The sequence below is a fragment of the Cydia amplana genome, chromosome 2 (genome assembly GCF_948474715.1).
Source record: "Cydia amplana chromosome 2, ilCydAmpl1.1, whole genome shotgun sequence".
Lineage (NCBI taxonomy): Eukaryota > Metazoa > Arthropoda > Insecta > Lepidoptera > Tortricidae > Cydia > Cydia amplana.
Window position 1 is genome coordinate 10,037,885 of NC_086070.1, and position 19,400 is coordinate 10,057,284.

Genomic DNA, 19,400 nt, shown 5'->3' on the forward strand with positions numbered 1-19,400 from the left:
ACATAAAAATCCGGCCGTGAGAATAAAGTCCGCAAATTATTCGATTCATTTCAAAGGAATCCTACTAAAAGGAACGCGAGACTAACTCAAAGCTTTTATATCTCGTAGCGAAGCGCCTTATTGTCTTCAGTGGTATATGTATTAAACCTTGCTTTCTCTTGCGTAAATAAAATCCATTGGAGAGAGAAGTGCAAGGGACCCGCGGGGGCGCTGGGGTCTTCTAGGTGTAATGCCTCATACGAGTGTCGGGGACAATGCAAAGTATATTGAATTGGAAAAAGACTTGAACAAAATAGCAGCTTTGGTGCTCTGGGGAGGGCTTCCACGCATAAGGGTTACAATGAGGACTGTCCATAGATGGGTCCGAAGCTATAAAATTGATTTCGTGTGTAGTCGAATAAATGGCACGCAGAAGCGTAAGTTTAGAAATTTCAACATCTGAAAGAAACCATGCAACTTATACAGGTACAAAATAAAACAGAAGTCGAAAAAGTAGTCAAAGGGAACCAGCATTCATGGTGTTTATTGGCGGTTGCGTTGTAATTTCAGACGTTTTCTATGGTTTGATTTTTGTCTGCGTATAATTGTGTTACCAAAAAAGGTTAAAATGGTATACAAAGTTTTAAACCACTTCTACTCGGACGCAGTCGCGGGCGGAGGCCAGTAGATATAATAACACAACTTACGATCTGAGTTTGTAGAGGCCTTACGCATTATTAAGCCCTGTCGAACTTTCAAATTTACTTAGAAAGACATTAAAGTATCGAAGGGATCCCAGTGACGTAAACACCGAGTGAGGGCGTCACAGCGCTTATCGTTGAAACTTGTAAGAACAAGCTGCATGTTCGCTATATTTTCCGAGCCATTACCTCCCTTTAACAGAATGGAGTCGGGGCCGACTTGCATAAAATACATTGGTAATGCACATCACGGAAGTACCTACAAGGGAAATATTATCGGCCCCCTGTGTGGAGTATTGCTGACATCTTTGAGCCATTGTAAATTAGTTCGTTCGGTTAACAAGTCAGTGAAATTCGAAAAGATTTTTTTCGCTTTTACGAAGACTGACGGTTTGGTCCCTACAACTATACCAAAATTCGCTTATACACTAATTGTTTCCCCTATTTGACAGTTTTTGGTTTTTGGTTGGTGAGCTATATAACTCCTATAACAAGTGTATTTAATAAGAATTATAAAAAATCTAAAATATATTTTCCGACCGGTTAACTTCACTGCTATCGCTAGTGCTATTGTTAAATGAAACAAATATTACGCTGCTGCTAAAATTTCTGTAAGAAATACGACTTACGAGACATTTTTAAATTAAACAAATTTTCTGTTTTTTTATTTCTTTGGCGTATTTTAGGGTAAAATAATTTAGAGATGCAACGGATAGTTGTTTGGCCGGATACCGGATACCGGATATCCGGCCTGGACACTGGCCGAATTTCCGGTATCCGGCCGCCGGATATTCGGCCGGCGGAACTATACCTATATTTTGAGTTTTGCAAATACGCGTCGTGCAGGTTTCAACCTGTTTCGTAGTGAACGTTCGCGCGGACACATTTCTAGGAGCGTAACGAGTTTTATCATGTCATTACTAACGTAGTAAGTTCGTTTATAGTTACAAGTGCGCGCGCGTATTTTTGTGTAAACAAATAAGTGTATTGTGTGACATTGGTTACGTATTCATTTCTATCTACTGTGTCGTTAGCATTATGACCGTGACTGTTTTTTAGATTCCATTTTTTACCCCAAAATGTGTTAATTTTACTATCCGGTATCCGGCCGGATAGTAGGTCACTATCCGGTATCCGGCCGGATACTAAAATAACGGCCGGATAGGCCGGATACCGGATAGTAACCGGATATCCGGTGCATCTCTATAAAATATATTTGACATTAAGCTTATTCTATTTTTATTGCCTACTTTTAACATGTAAATCTTTTTTTAAGTGATTCATACAAAAATAAGTTGTTAATGCTAAACACCCACGTCATTATTTTCGTGCAGGCTAAAAAAACATTTTCGTCCGACCAATCGTTCCACCCGAGTACCTAATCTAAAGTAGGTTTAATTATTCTAAAATTAATTGTGTCGGTATCTATTTTACTTTCCGGGGTTAAAAAAGATTCCTTCTAATAATTGCGTAAATACGAGTCCGACAAAGTTAATCTTACAACGATTTGATCAGAACAAAGTGAGGGAGCGTCATAATAATCGTCATATTTTTATAGAAATTTGATATTAACGACGACATAGCCAGAGTTATCTTGGTCCGAGTATATCTCCTCTATTTGTGATAGCATGTATGATATTTAGACATGTCTACTGCACCACATTACAAAGACACGTGCCTCACAGCAGTGCACAATGACAACGGTAGGCGTAGGTAGTCGTTGCATAGCATTACCACATCGTTAAAAAAAAGGTAGTCGTTGCATGTTACTTCTGCACCTTCTTCTTAGAGACGTGTGTACAACAAGTAAGGCATCTTACCTTTCTTCTCCCGGCCGCCATCATGACGGAATATGATGGGCTTGTTGTGTTCGCGACGCCACATGACAGCGGGCGCCGGCACGCCCGTCGCGCTGCATGCTAACCGCACGCTGCCGCCTTCACGCGCCGAGCTGCCCTCGCTAACCGTGTCCACTATGTCCGGTGGTATCACTACCGCTAGGTGACCCATCTACGAAGATAAATCACTGCATTACCGAGATAATTATGATGTAAACGGCATCTGTTTTCATTTAAGATCATTTATTCTTCTTCATGCTAGTTGAATTTACAGTCTTTTGCGATAATATTTTTATTTCGATTATCTTACAGTAAGTAGTATAACTATTCCATTCTAGCCTTAAAATAAGCGTGCATTAGAAAACAACTCAAAAATTGCACCGAATTACTTTAGAATACTTATTAAGAATAATGTAATTTTATCGAAGTATTTATGCGTCAGCTTCCTAGAACTTCACGTCGTATACGACCAAAAACTTCGTAACGCTTGAGCGCGTAAAAATTCTGAACATGGGATATCAAACGTACCTGACTCTTCATTGGATCTGTGTTGACCTGGCACATGTAAGTGCCCGAATCATTAGCCTGCACGTTGCTGACGTGCAGCTTCCATGTGTTATGGTTGTTGTAGGTGACGGACAGACGCGGGTTCAGCGCCACCATGTTAGTATGGATCGCGAGGATCGCCTTCGAGTCTGACTTTATCCATGCGACCTAAAAATACTTCTTGTTAACTAGCAGGTATAGATTGGATAACTTGTGCCCAGTTGTGAGAGGTATACGATGAACATGCACAAATAAACGCAAGTTACCAAAACGCTCAAAAAAATGTTGTAGAATAGCGCTATAAATTATGAAACTTGAACAATGAAATCAGAGTGTGTACAAAACGAAACTCTACACACTCGAGCTGCATATGAGCGTGAAATTCCGTTTTATATCTAGGATTAACGTCATAAATCGGTCCCATTTCGCCGGCGCTTCTCCAAGTTTTAAATCGCTTGTGTTGTTCACCGCCGAGACGAAACTTAATGTGACTTAAACACTGTAGCAAATGTAAAACTGGGAGAACGACACGTAAAATGGTACCGACTTTCATGCGAGGAATGCAGGGTGTCTCGCCCGCGCCGCTTCAGCGCATTTTTCATGTGACATCTCGCTTTGTTGCGGTTGCAAAATAAATTAGTAACAATTCTACTGTTTGCGTAAATTTATTTCTACCACGGTAAGGTTTTAGCATTTAGTTTTGCGAGTAAGTACATTCTTATATACTAATGCAGGTACATATTTATTACATACACTGATGGACTGCAGTTAGGCCTAATATTTTTACTTAAGTTCCTTAAGAGCTTTACTTAGACTCACATAGCTATCAAATTCGTTAATTGTATAGTTTTATGCACGCGGCTTTTAGGTGCGACGGTGCGACGGCTATTGTACACACGTTCGAATAAAAAAAATTAATCTCCGTAAAGTAATCTCGGTAATAATGTAAAAAAAAACATACATAAGTATATACCTATTTATTTTTATTGTAATTTGCTCACCCGATAATTGGAAAGGTGGTTGACGACGCATGTGAAGTGCACATCGCGACCTTGTGTCACCGTGTGGTTCTCAAGCGGCGCCAGGAATTCAGGCTCCACCTCCGCATGGATAGGTATTTCACCTGTTTACAAGAAAACGTTTATACTCGAAAAAATCCATGATTTATTCTCCCTAATAGTCTTTATACCTAAATAGGTACTTAGATACTTATCTATATCTATAAAAATTCAACACAAGCTTAATTACTCTTAACTGCAAACCTCACATATTTACAAATGAAACACATATTAATAGTTTAATAAGTAAAATAACAAGCGCTCTTATCGCAAGTGAACAAGCGTATCTCATTAATTATAAGATCCCCCAAAATCTTTATTTGTAGGTTACATGCCGTAATACTAAAGATCTTTTACGGGATCTCTAATGACTAATTAGACATCTGCGATGTAGCACTCAGTAAGAGGTCAAAACATTAAAAATATATTATAGTGTGTTTAAACGAAAGCCCGAAGAAGTGGGAGGGTTCGATTCCACCCGATATAACACTTAAACCTCTCTTCAGGCTATTTATACATTTTCTTAAAAGAAGAACGTACCGAAAACTTAATATGCAGCTCTTCAATGTCTATATTAAGATAAGTACCTTTTATTTTTTCAGTAGGAAGCCTAAAAAGAGCCGTACTGTTACTCCGGCTCGCTATTTAAGTATAGTTTAAGTATTGGAATCGTCCAATTGTAACTATGGAATAGCCATTTCAAGAAAAATAACATTATTAAAAGTACCAAATATCAACATCTGTCTAAGTTTACACATCACTAACACAACATTATTATATAAACCCACCCCTGCTTCGAATAGGTTACATAAAACCTTAACAAATTACACATCTTAACCTTCCTCAGGAATCACTCTAATGATCGGTGAAAACCGCATGAAAATCCGTTTAGTAGTTTATGAGTTTACCGCTAACATAGATAGAGACGTAGTATCAATACATAGTACTTACACCTTAAACAGTCATGTACGAATATAATATACTTACGAATAAAGAGTATATGAAGGGTCCACGGAAAGAACATGTCTAGTCACATTTTTCGGAAAATGAGATTTTTATCTCAAAATGAAGAGCTCTTAATGAACTATTAGTTATATCTTTTGCTACCACTGTATAATAAATGTAACACAACTTTATTTTTAGTTAAATAATACCTGGTCACGGAATAACCATACGTTATGACATTGTTCCAAATTTTAAAACCGCGATTACTCAAAATGTCACTAGTGTGACTAGACATGTTCTTTCCGTGGACCCTTCATATATAAGTATAATAAATAAAGTTACGAATAAGCTACACATCGCAAACAATACATAAGTAAGCAATGAAGTCGGTGAATATTAGCGTGGCGTTGTTACAGCGTAGTTGTGTTTTTGCAGTAGGTATACGTACAAATCTAACCCAAGGGTGACACTGCCCGGTACAGCACACCGTGCCTCGCAAACTCAACATAACTGTTAATTAATTTTAAACCAAAGCTCGAAACGCTCTAACGGAATCTACTTGACGTTACTTCCTAGTATATTTCCTGATAAAAATTTATACTTACTCAATTATTAAGCTCCGCTATAAGACTAAGTATTGACTCGTGGAATTGCAGATCGAGCCTTAATGACCAAAATGTTTTCTGCTTAGATCATATTTCGAAATTAATAACCTATGTTACATGAATAAACTTACATCAGAATAATCTGAGTAATGCTTGTTACATGTCAAGCATTATTATTACTAATATTTGAAAATATTATGAATAAATGTATGTAGGTATATGTATATGTCTATGTCGGATTTCGAATTACACACTTAATTGTCTCTTACAGTATAATAGTCATCGGTTCAGCTGTTTAAGCGTGAAGAGGTAGGTAACATTACTTACAAACAAACAGATAGACACTAGACAATGTAACTTTCGCGTAATTATAATAATTTCTTAAATTTATGAATACTCAATCATATACCTACTTATACAATAACGTACGATCAATTCGCTTCTTTAATTTATTATTCTGCAAAATTTGCTAAAATCACATATTTGACAGTTATAAATTGACCCTTGTATTTAAGAACTTACCGTTTAACCGATAGCCTTACCGTCATAGGTATATTATAAGAGTGAACTAATAACTGTCAAATATGCGATCTTTGTCGGTGTTCACATTGGATGCGGAGTCGCACGCTACTCCGGTGCGAGCAGGATATCGCTATATACGCGCATAGCGCTATCACGCTCATACATCGAAGCGACGTGCGAATTCGACATTCGTAAAACTATGCTACTTTTTTCCCCGCCTCTTTGGCAGTTTAAATATTGCCGCCATTACTAACGATTATTAACGATTAATAATTAACATTTACTTTAATACTTTCCTTCTTTTTTTTTCTAAGGCCGCGAACTTTTCAGCCGCCCCTCGTATAAGTAGGTTTATTTATATTTCGTAAGTAGCATTATAATAATAATAATATAATAATAAGCCTCTTTATTTCCATAATGAATAACTAAAGTACAAATTTAACATGCATAACATAATAATTTCAAATTATTAACTACTACAAAACTTTTGTTCCATGCAAAAATCAAGTTTCATTCTCTATATGTAAATTAAATTATTCTACCACTATAACAATTATGTTAATGCTGTTATTTAAAAACAATCGAAATTTATAAAAATATTATTACAATTAATTACTAAAATTATTAATACATCATATCTTCAACATGAACCCCTCAACGGGTAAAGGCCTCCTCCATTTTGCTCCACGCCTGTCTATCCTGTGCTTTTGTGATCCAGTCTTTGCCGGCTTTTCTTATATAAGAAGTAGCATTACATAATTCAAATACCAATGCCAAATTAGCAAGCAGGTACACGCTTAAAGGGAAAATGTTGATGCTAGAGTCTGTGCGGAAAGAGAATAGTCGTGGAATGTATGGGGCCCAATACATTCCACGACTCTTCTCTTTCCGAACAGAGGGTCTACCGCGAACCACGTTCGACGTTATGCCTCCCTGTCACACTTACGTACGAATTTACAAGTGCGACAGAGAGGCAACACGTCGAACGTGGTTCGCGGTAGGCCCTCAGACTCTAATAAAGGTTACTCTTACCTGTGACTAACACACTAAGGAATGTTGCCAGCCACCAGGCTGCTTTCGTAGATGGCGAAAACATGAGTTCAGTCCTGTGATCAACCTGAAACAAACCAATGACAGAAACTTAGTACAGAGCAGAAAATTCAAAACATGATTTGACATTGTGAGATAAGAATCAAGTCTATTTAGGCTTATGAACACACTCAATTCTTTTATTACGTGTATCATAAGCAAGAAATAGTTATTTTTCTACTCGTCGACTGCAATGCTTGAATTAAGACTTCGTATACCAAAGTGAAATCGCATAATTTTTTCACTATGGAACCCCAACTCAACTATAATATTTATTTCGATACAGTTTAGTCAACTATAATATTCATTTCGATACCGTTTAGTCAACTATAATATTCATTTCGATACAGTTTAGTATCGAAAATTGACCGATCGAAAGCGCGGAGCAAGTACCAGGGCCTCATGAGTTACGAGAAGGTGTCGTTGAAAAACCGGCCGGGGGCGCGGGGCGCGGGGGCCGGGTCGCGTACGAGTATGAAGGTAACGCGGCTGCTCGCGCATCTCAGCTGTATACTTTTGTTTTTTTTTTACCTACATATATGATTCTTCTACTAGTTCTAAGTATTTTTCTTGTTGTCTCGTAGAAAAAGTATTGTATACAATAGTGATATAATCAAGCTTTTCAATCTCGTACCTTTACTTAGGTAACTCAGCAAGCTTCGTTGCCTAAACACGGTACTCGACTGAAAAGCTGTCCATTATATCACGATTGTATAAAATACTATTGTATAGTATGGGTAGCACATCGTAACTGGTGAATTTCCAATATGACTTGGAACTCCGGTAACCATTTAAGAAGTGTAACACTCTTACGGTAGATGTCGCTACGGTCCCCTTGACCCATAATATGGTGGAAAGATTTGCTGACTATGGATGAGGTCTTGGTGGCTCAGATGGCAGAGCGCTGGAGTATCGATCCAGAGGCCGTGAGTTCAAGTCTCACCCAAGACAGTAATTTTTCCACTTTTAAATTTATTCTAAGCTTAATAGCATCGTTCGCAGACGTTTCTGCTTGTTAAAAATTAAAATACTATTGTTTTACAAGGGGGCAAAGTTGTTGTTTAACCGCTCGTGCTAATATTGATACCCGAGCAAGCGAAAGATTCCAGAATTGAACCACGAGCGTAGCGAGTGGTTCGAATAATGGAATCTTGAGCGTTGCGAGAGTTTCAAAGCACGAGGGTTAAACGAAATTTGCCTCCGAGTGAAACAACATTTTTCACCACACCAACCCGAAGCAAATATTAAATGTAAAATATCATACAAAATCAAACCAAATCAATTCCAAATGAATGTTATTAAATATTAATCATGCAAAATCATCATTTAAAAGTCAATTCTACCAGCCAACATAAGAAAACAACTCAAAATTTGCATTTGATTACTTTGCCTCACATGTGAATAAAATGCAACTTTGCTATCGGTTTTTGAAGTGCAAAGTAAAGCCTTTCCGAGCTGGTGTGGTGAATTTTTTTTTATCATGTTACTTTATTAAAGTAACACAAATCCAATAATAAAACAAAATGAACATTTTAGAAATTAATACCAAAAGCTACTTCACGGAAAAGTTTTTACAAAGACAGTAATAAAATATCCAGGCCTCAAAGAAAAAGAAACGAAGGCTCGTTATAAATTTCCCCAAAACTCTTAACCGTCACCCATAATATTATCTGCTTTCCTCAAAATAACAAGACACAGATCGACAAAGGAGTTTCCGCGGAGGAAATGAGGCTTGATCGCGCTGTTCGTAATTTCAACTTTATAAGGCGAATTGTTTAAATTTATATTCGTTTTCAGAAAAAAAAAATTGCTATAACACCCACCATTCATAGTTACATATTATGTATATTATGTATATAATATGTATAATATTACCTAAGCATAAAGCCATCCCGAATACTGAAAACTTATTGTCAGAACTTCTTGCAAGAAAATATTAAGTTACAAACATGTTTATTTGCCATGTGGACACTTCAGAATTTTAAATACGAGTATATTAGCTTGTTTAAAAATAGTACATTTAAAATATAGTTTGTTAGTTTCCAATAAAGTATCCAAGGGAGCGATGCCTCGGCTTGAAGTGCTCATAAGCAATCGGCTCGCGGGCCGGGTGTCAGACCCACGAGATTCAATTACTGGCCGCTGACGCGGCGTCAGAACTTTAACCGCTGCGCTCGCAGGTCGCCAGCATTACGTGTAGATGGAAACCTTATTTCAAAGTTTCTTTTAAGCATTTCAGTTCAAAAACCGAATAAAGAGTAGGCCGGGAAAGAAAAGCATTTTTAATCGTTATAGACGTATTTATAGTCCTGTAGGGCTATGATAGCCGGCTCTTTATCATTTGTCACCATGGCTGTCACGTTCTAACAAATATGTAAGTGCGAAAGTGACGCATAGCATGACAGGTGATAAAAATACGACCATGATAGCTAGTCTGGAGTTATTATCGTATCAATAATTTCTTCAAAATAGAGAAGCAAATCTTATTTCGTTTTTCGGTTAATGGACCAAAACCTAGAAATGTTAAGAATTAATAATAAACATCATTAAAGATTTCTTTAAGAAATGATTCAATGAAATCGTGCTTCTTCATAAATTTTAAGTATTAATACACTTTATACACTTTATACCTACCTATATGTTGCAGTACTTATATTTTATCTAGAGTTGCAGTATAAATTATCAATTAAAAAAATACCTACTTAATAGTCTTCTCGGTCGCATTCTTGCTAATGTGCAATGCTTGCTTCTTGTTTCGTAGTACGTCTACAAATGCATTCAGCACTTGTAAGTGTTCATTTATCCTACCGGTGAACATCTAGAGGAGCCGTGGAGATATTTTCAAATATTTACATCATCAAGCCAGTCTGAAGTCTCGTTTTACCCAGTATTATGCTAATTGAACGTTACTAAAGTGATTAAATTGGCAATGGAGTCGAATTTTCTCGAAACCCGACGGCTCTCTAGATTTTCATCAGATAACTAGTCTTGTTACATTAACGAGAATTTATAGCACATTTATTTAAATATAATTATATTGCAAGGAAATAAACCGGCTAGCAATAATATTATAGATTTTGTGACGCATTTAAAATAGGTACTTATTATGAATTTTCGACTGTTGTTGAATTCTACGATTGTGCTTAGATACTTAAAGCATGTTTACGTAGGTACCTAAATCAGTAAATAATAAGTTATCAATAGGTACAATGATGTATGTTCAGGATTAATAGCTTGGCATTATCTTTAAGCCGATTACAGCTGCCACAAATCGAGGATAGTTTTATTTGATTTGAACAATCAGTAAACATGGGTCCGGGATAAATATCCCGTGAGGGCTACTGGGGAACTAATTGCTGCCCTGACCGTATTGATGGCGCTCAACCAACACCGGATCAATGTAAATTATCCTATCCCCAATCCACGAGACGTCATTATCGTATATCACTTGCGTGTAATTTGATAGTTTGCTGATTCTATACATAACATAATTTACAGTTACCCATTATTAGCCATTATTATCCTTTAAGAATTTCGTAATACAACCACAGTTAATTTGCGGAACGGAACAACCTGCTACACCTAATTCATATGCTGCACGGTCCCGAGCTCTTGAGTAGACAGTAGACCAATCACTTGCAATACGTTACTGGACCTAACGGAAGGCCTCGAGAACTATAAGAGGAGGGAAGAGGGAGAGAAATAAGCAGAGGCCTATTTGTACATAATTAAGCGTAGTTAAGAAGGAGTGATTAGCCTTTGCGTTACGAAAATAAACCATGTAAATTGTACCTACTTAATATTAATATTATAATATTTATACACATATAAGTCTATAGCATACGCTAACACACTTTCATGTGTATGTGTATAACCTAAATATAAATGGGTTAGTTGTCGTAAAACAATGAAATCAATTAACTTTTGACTAATTACAGGTCCTTATAAATATGTAAAAAAATGTTGCAATTCATTAAACTACTGAAAATAAATCAAAAAATACATATTTTCTTGTTTATTTTGTAACGATCCAACTGAAAACTTTTAAGGTTTTGATAGGAAGACGCTCTTGCAAATACACTTAGGCCCCCTTGCACCATTCCACTAACCCGGGGTTAACCGGTTAAACCTGGAGTTACCATGGTTACCAATACAATTTGACACTGGGTTAACGGTTTAACCGGTTAACCCCGGGTTATTGGGATGGTGCAAGTGGCGCTTAGGCGTTTCGGTGTAATTTTATTTGGAATTGTCCCGTGATTAAACCGTTTATAAATTCAATATACTATTATTAAGGGTTCCGTTTTGCAAATTAAGTGTGGATCGGTACCTATATTTGTTACATGCGCCTGTCAGTATATTATTTGATTAGTGACAGTGGTTTTGTTAGATAAGTAGGCTCGAGACTCCTATTTAGACCGACTTAAAACAGGCAGAATTCCTGTGCTGCTCAATTAATTAAATCGTGAAATGCACGTGGAACATACACCATGTACGTGAAACGTACACAATACATGTACATAGGTACGTAGAATGTTTATGGCTGTACCTGTACTAGGGAACGAATAATGGGCATTAAAAGTGGCTCCGCTGGGGAGCATATTCTGCAGCGGAGCCACTTGTGGCAGTTAGTACTCATAGTATGTATATAAAATGATATTAGCAATTTTTTTCTAATATAATGTAAATTGATGTACGAATGCTGTTTATTGTGGTCGTATTGAACATAATCATTATTAAGTAGTGATTTTATTTACCTATATCCATGAACCGGTGTGAGAAACTCCGAGTTCTCTACGTGATCGTATGATGCCACAGAAATGAGATCCGTAGACGAACTAAAGTCACCGACATAGCCCACCGGATTAGCAAGCTGAAGTGGCAATGGGCAGGCCACATTGCACGCAAAGAAGATGGTCGAAAAGTGCTCGAGTGGAGACCACGGACTAGCAGGCGCAGCGTAGGACGTCCACCCACAAGATGGACAGACGACCTTGTTAAGGTCGCCGGAAGACGCTGGATGCGGGTCGCTTCCAACCGGTACGTATGGAGGTCTAAGGGGGAGGCTTATATGTTCAGCAGTGAACGTCTTATGGCTGAGATGATGATGATGATGATATCCATGAATTCCTCGTTCCCCAAAGAACGAGACGCGGGAGCACGGGAACTATATATTATATCTCCCTCTCGCTCACCGCGCGTCGCTCTTAAAGTTATCGTTACCGTGGAATGACGTACCCGGTATGAATAGGGATGGCCTGTTTTTCAAAAACATTCAGCGAAATTATTATAAAATATTATGTTATAAATCGATTCTCAAACATAATATTTAAACCGTAACATTTTTGGCGCCGGCGCTCATGAGAAAATTCCTTTAAAATCTCACTCAAAGTTCAAAGTTGTCCCCACTCACCCCGTTTGACGGTAGGTACTGGTTTCTTTCACTAGTCGTTCAGAGCGCTCGCCTAATAAATTTCTGTGAAGTTGATCTGCCCTAATAAATCCAGCTGGACTCAAATTCAAGCTCCATAAATTGCCGAACAAATCGCCTGAATACAGTACACTTGCTTTACAGACTCCAATTTGTTAACAATTAATTTAACCAATATCCTTTGTAACGTTAAACCAGTAAGTACTTATATAATATATGAAAATAGCATTAGACAATCGATTGCGATTTAACCATAAGTAAAGCAACGGCCATGCCTTATTTGTTATAGAAGAAAAAATATCATTTAAAACAAAACTCCGAAACCATTGCTGTAGCACTCTACAGAATATTGACGGTATGAAAACACTTTTTAACCGTCAATATTCTATTCAATGTTCGTGCACAATTACGGCATACAAGCAGAATCAGGTACATTTTGGTAATTCTACCCACTATTATTGTTAGATTTCTGACCCCGTATAGAAAAGTAACTTTATCAAGGTGCATTCACTTTTCATAATTTACAACGTAAGTACAAAACATGTTATACGAGTGTAAAATAAAGTCCGCACGGATTCCCAGTGGGCCGCGCTCGCTGCCCACGGCGCCTGCCCCGTTGACAGCTTGTCACCATCCACCATTATTCATGACAATCTTCCACGTGTCGTAGGCAGCTGACTATAAATCATAAACAAATTTCGCTGGTAACCACTATTAACTTTAGACAGGAGCGAAGGCCAATAGGAGTCACCATGCAGATGGGCAATTTTATTTAAAGTTGTCCCCTACACTTTTGTTTTTTATGTGAATTTATATGTTACCTACTTATTTCTACTCACAATCACGAGATCTTTCTATCCTACTAGGAGAAAAAAAGTGTCCCAAGGTTTTTATTTCCATTCCGTTACCATTTTTCATAGACTTTGTATGGCGGTCAACTAGAAGGTTTCGTAGTCAACTAGGAAGTTAGGAACCCATATAGTTTCGCCATGTTCACGTCTGTCTGTCTAATGATAACTATAGCGAATATGATCAGTTAAGCCGTTTTTGAGCTATCGCAAAATCAACCCTTTTTAATAAAAATATGTACAAAACGCTGAAAGGTAGGTATTCCCATTTGCTTGATAAATATATGTACATGATACTTCCTAATAGCCTCCGTTCAAAGCAGCCTATTGTGACGTACGGCTAACTACCCAATCCTAAGCAAAGGATAGCCCGACATGCTCTTGGCCGGTTTTTGATTGCATGAAACTGAGGTATTAAAACTTTTTAAAGAAACTGCGCAGATTTTTATTGTTATGTGCATAAGTTATTTTATTTTCTGTTATCCAAAAACATTTAACAGTTCTCCGAAAACAAATATCACTGGAGTGTCAAGGTTTTGGCCAACAAGTATTCGGCTTCCATTAATTTACTAATAAAATTATTTTAAACGGGTTAAGTACGTATTTATATTCCTGTAATCATTTTATATATTTGTCCTTGCATCTAATTATACCAAATTGAGCTGCAAAGAGTGCGAAAGCTTCGATGTTGTTTGTATATTGCTGATAGGTACCAGCTACTATAGTACCGCTGGCAAGTCGATACCTAAACAGCCATATTCGAACTTTTTTGTTTGAAGAAACGTCACTTTTGACACTTGTTTGACACTGACATATCCGATCCATAACGTTTCTATGTCTAATATTAGAGGTCAACACCGACATTGGCAAATTCACCCTGGGCAAAATTGCAGGGAGTAAGCCAGGAGAAAAAAAAAAAAAAAAAATATTTGAGGTATCTTAAAGTTCGAATATGGCTGTTATTATACCTATGTACCTTTATAGTACCAGCTAAAAAAAATCCACAGGCTTTTCTGTGGTAATCAATGTTTCATTAATCAAAGTTGTGGACATTGATTCATTAAAACTGCAAATGGGTTACATGAGTGAAAAATAAAAAAAATGTCTGCATCCATATTTCCGATATCAGTAGGTATATAATAGAGAAGTCAAATTTTACATTAAAAATTGAAAGCTTGCTGTCAAGCTACTTTTTTGGTATGTTATTTGGACTCCTAGGAGTCATGGGTTTACCGCGGTCGTATACTATGCCATACGACCACAATAAATTCAGAGTAGGTAAGTGTAAATGTTGAAAGGAATACACTTATCTCAAACCATTATTGAGATACTAAACATATGAATATCGGCTTTTTTTATTTCGGATCTTTTGTTTTACTCACTCGTATACAGATCAAAAACTAAACCAAAAAAAAATGTATGACATTCTGCTTATCTACAGAACCTGGCTCTCATTTTCACAATTTTATTGGAGTTTACTCCTTAAGAATCGATTTTCATATATGTTAAGCCCGGGGTATGAAAATGTACCTATGAGACAAAATAGACAAGGACTTTAAAAAAATATCGCCTCGCTAGCTATAGAGCATAGGGGTATCACGCATACTGAATTATTGAAAAAAAAACCCGGCCAAGTGCGAGTCGGACTCGCGCACGGAGGGTTCCGCACCATCAACAAAAAATAGAGCAAAACAAGCAAAAAAAAAATCAAGCAAAAAAACGGTCACCCATCCAAGTACGTACTGACCCCGCCCGACGTTGCTTAACTTCGGTCAAAAATCACGTTTGTTGTATGGAGCCCCACTTAAATCTTTATTTTATTCTGTTTTTAGTATTTGTTGTCATAGTTGAAAATTTCAACTGTCTAGCTATCACGGTTCGTGAGATACAGCCTGGTGACAGACGGACGGACGGACGGACGGACGGACGGACAGCGGAGTCTTAGTAATAGGGTCCCGTTTTTACCCTTTGGGTACGGAACCCTAAAAAAGCAGACGTGACCATTTTATTAAGTATATCCAAATTGCTAATAAAAGCAAGATTTTACTTAACAATGAATATGTTGTGTTATTAAATTAACTACTTCTGCTGATGACTGTACAAATTGTGACCATTGTAACTTAAACAACAACTATAATTAAAGTATCTAATTCGTCATACCTATAATAATTATAACATGTTGAACAGTGATCGCTTAAATGTTTCATTAGAGGACTTGATTATGCTGCGGCGGTGACGACCGCAGGCGAAACCCATCTGTTAATATAATTTGATTGCGGTAACATAATATAGCTGCCAATCGTTTGTTGATATCTACACTCAGTTAATTAATATTTATTATTACTATAGATTTCCTTTATTTATTTTTTCTTAGGTCTTATTAGAGACGGATAGTATGTAAAGTACCTTAAATTACCTTCCTATAAAAAGTCCAAGCAGCTATTTGTCTTTTAGTAAATACGAAACATTCATAATTCAACTCTTAAATCACAAGCGCACGTTAACAACTCAGCGCGAATCACAAACTGCCATAAAGTTGTCAGCGCGGCATATAAAATATTATCCAACCACAACATTATTCTAACTTGCAATAGAAACTATCGCGCCCATTAATAAATCAGCCGCATTTGCATTCCTATTTCCGTTGGAATATTAAACAATTTTTGTTCAGCACAGAACAAATCTAAATCCTTTCACGTTTCGTCTCTTGGTAAGCTTGGTAGCGTTTATTTGAATTTCCTCCGGATTCTATCTTTGCTCGTTCGGGGCGGGCCGTCGTTCTGCATAACCGTATCGTTTCCGAGAAGCTGGCCGTGTATTCTGGTCGCTTACCGAGCACAGGTAAACTGTACCCTTTAACAGAATAACAGGAAAACCAATGTAACTGTGGTCTTTAAGTTACGCGCCATATGAGAGCAAACTGATAAAGATTGACTGAGCCTTTCGGTAAGCAATTGGAACAATACCCTGTTCGCCGTCTATCGTAGAGCGCTGCGCTAAGGCTACTCGTACGCTGCCTCACATTTGCACTGACTGAAGATGTTTTCACTTTCAGAATGAGTTTAAACTGCAATAAATGGTTTCTTTTTACCCGGCAAATAAAATGCTGTTTCCAAAATAAGTATAGGTACCTATTTAGTTTTTACTCTGAGCTGGCGAACATTGACCTAGAATCGTTAAGTGCCTGGTTTTCCGAATACGAATATTTTATAAATAAAATCAGATGGCAGTATTACGAACGGGGATTTATCATCGTCATTTATGTTGCGTATTTCGTAACCTATCTTTCGGATATAATTAATTGGGTTACGCAAACATTTACACAGTCACAGCGTTAATTAAATTGAATAACGTAATGGACAACCGATATTCTTAATCCCGAATTCATTATTGCAGTACTTGAGAGTACTCGACGGATAAATAAAATAATTCCATTAGAATCGATCCAAAAGTTTGAATATAGGTTTCCAAATAAAAAAAAACAGAAGTAGTACTCATAAGTTTATTGATTTTTCCGATAATAGTCTAAATTAGAAGTTATATCTGAGCTTGCAGAAGGTAAAAATGTAGGCAGCATGCTTACATTTTTACGAGTACCTGTGTGACAAAATCTCGAATAAAGGCGAACATGAAAGGGCGGGAAAGTGAACAGCTAGCCAATATTTGCTTCTCGTCAGACGAAATTGTGGGCGAACCGTTGACGGACGGGCTAGTGAAATTCAAATAAACCGTATTTACCAACGGCAGAGGAAAAAAACTTAACTATTTACGGATGAGTGGAGACTTACCTTTTAGGCTTACTAGAGGCTTTATCGTTGACCTGTGTAACTTAATAGAGTCTGTGCAGAAAGAGAAGAGTCGTGAAATGTATGGGACCCAATACATTCTACGACTCTTCTCTTTCCGCACAGACTCTATGGCTTTCGACTAGTTACTGGACTAGTTTAAGTTATACACTTGCAACTTCACACTTATGCTTTCCCATCAACTTAAGTTACATGTAACTACAGCAACTATAAATACAATTATAATTTCCGTATTATCTTGCCTTTTAAAGTCAACATATTTCTACAAAATGAAGCGTTACTCAAAAAAAATTACTTTAAAAAATGTAGTTACTTAAGCGAATTAAGCAAGATCAAGTACCTACTTAAATAAAAGCCTTCCTGACCTGTGCTGTACCTGTTTAATACTTACCTACCAATATTTAGTTAATAAGTCTTTTATGACATGTAAAATATTATGTTTTATGAATAAATGTATGAGTATGAGTATGAGTAAAAGCAGAGCCGTGGATTGTAATAAAAATGTTGGTTCTATAGAGCTCTTACTCGGGAAGTTGCGAGAATTTTGTATATTCATACATAAATAAGTAATGAAATCCTAAGCCATGACTTGGACACCGCTTGGTATTCTATTCCTAGTCAAGTATCTAAATAGTGACCCTCGGTGACAGAATAGGGTCAACGATTGTTTGCCGATGAGACGAACGTCGAGAAACGTTCGTCCAGGCGTTTTCCACGAACAAAAATTACATACAGCTTGCTTTTTCTGTCGAGCCAATTTTAGCCTAGTAAAGTTTTGGTTGGAGTTTGCCCTTGCAAATATAATCTAGTTTCTGTGTAATCTTTTCATGGCATTTGCCTTTGTAGAAACGTGTAACAATCCAATATAAAAACCTCCAACCTCCGGGTTTTTATGGACCTCCAGGTCTTTTAGTAAGATTTATGTGCGTATTATGCACTTTTGACATATGTATCATGCATGACTGTATGTGTTGTAAATAAATAATATAAAATAAATAAATAAAAACTACAATTTTGCGTTAACTTACTTGACAACTCCAGAATATGTATGTCTTCCATTAAAACCAGTCAAGACCATTTCAGGCCATATTCACTATGCTCAGTGTATGGTTCCGTAGTTGCAATACTTTTAGACAGACAGGGGATCGCAGCACAACTTACGAGTACCTACGTCCTTTTACTAAAAAATTTTTTTTTTATGACTTTTTATACTATATTTAAAATATGCGAAAATAACTCTATATGTTACTTACATTTTCCGATAAACCTATGTACATGGATGCATGTACATAGGTTTGTACATGTAATGAATTTGATATGGAGATAGTTTGAGGCCCGGGAAAGGACATTAGGGTAGTTTTTATTAATCATCATCATCATTCCACGCAAAGTTGTGGCCAGAAGATAGTAATATCTATAAACGAAGTTTCAAGTCCTTTACTTACATTTTTGTATAATTATGTTTAAGACAAACCAGGGGTTACATACATACATAAGCAAAATATAAGTAGCCTAGTTACCTACGTAAAAAGTTGTTACTGTCGGCCCAGCCTGGATTATAAGCCAATCTCCAAATCACACATGACTTTTGCTTTTATATACTTATGTAATTATGTAGGTATATAGGTACTTAGATGAAGAAGATATATCCTTTCCCTTCATTCTTGTGCTAGACCGCTGCCACTGCGAAGAGTTTTCGCTTCAATATCGGCAAAACAATGGTACGGGTCACGACGTCGCACTTGATAATGATAACAAATTGATATTTGAACTAAGTACATATTTTACTTGGTACCTACCTATTAAATACATGGTGACGCTCTTAATTTACATTTACTAAAAATTAAAAGAAATCTGCAAATTAAATTGAATTTCCAACGATTGTTGTATTTTCATATTAAATTTAGGTACAAAGCTTTATACGATTAGTGATTTATGATTTTATTTCATCTATATATATTTATGAATAGAGCTGGAAAGAAACATGTGGACTGTGGAGCGGTTCTCTTACTAGACCAAAAGCTATCTCATC

General features: G+C 36.8%; 1 protein-coding gene and 1 non-coding gene across 3 annotated transcripts in view; one reads left to right on the forward strand and one right to left on the reverse strand.

Moving 5' to 3' along the window:
• Positions 1 to 19,400, reverse strand: part of LOC134658373 (lachesin-like) — a 58,700-nt gene that overhangs the window by 18,212 nt on the left and 21,088 nt on the right. The window contains exons 1-5 of one of the 2 annotated variants that reach the window (XM_063514045.1): positions 15,979 to 16,415; positions 7,227 to 7,311; positions 4,066 to 4,187; positions 3,047 to 3,232; positions 2,501 to 2,690 (exon numbers count right to left, since the gene is read on the reverse strand). In XM_063514045.1, coding sequence (XP_063370115.1) covers positions 2,501 to 2,690; positions 3,047 to 3,232; positions 4,066 to 4,187; positions 7,227 to 7,290 — 562 coding nt within the window. In that variant the 5' untranslated portion in view covers positions 7,291 to 7,311; positions 15,979 to 16,415. Of the gene's footprint in view, positions 1 to 2,500; positions 2,691 to 3,046; positions 3,233 to 4,065; positions 4,188 to 7,226; positions 7,312 to 15,978; positions 16,416 to 19,400 lie in introns of those variants that run through there. The other variant, XM_063514034.1, reaches the window with a different exon arrangement.
• Positions 8,162 to 8,234, forward strand: Trnad-auc (transfer RNA aspartic acid (anticodon AUC)). The gene has a single exon. It is a non-coding gene; the product is annotated as a tRNA-Asp (tRNA).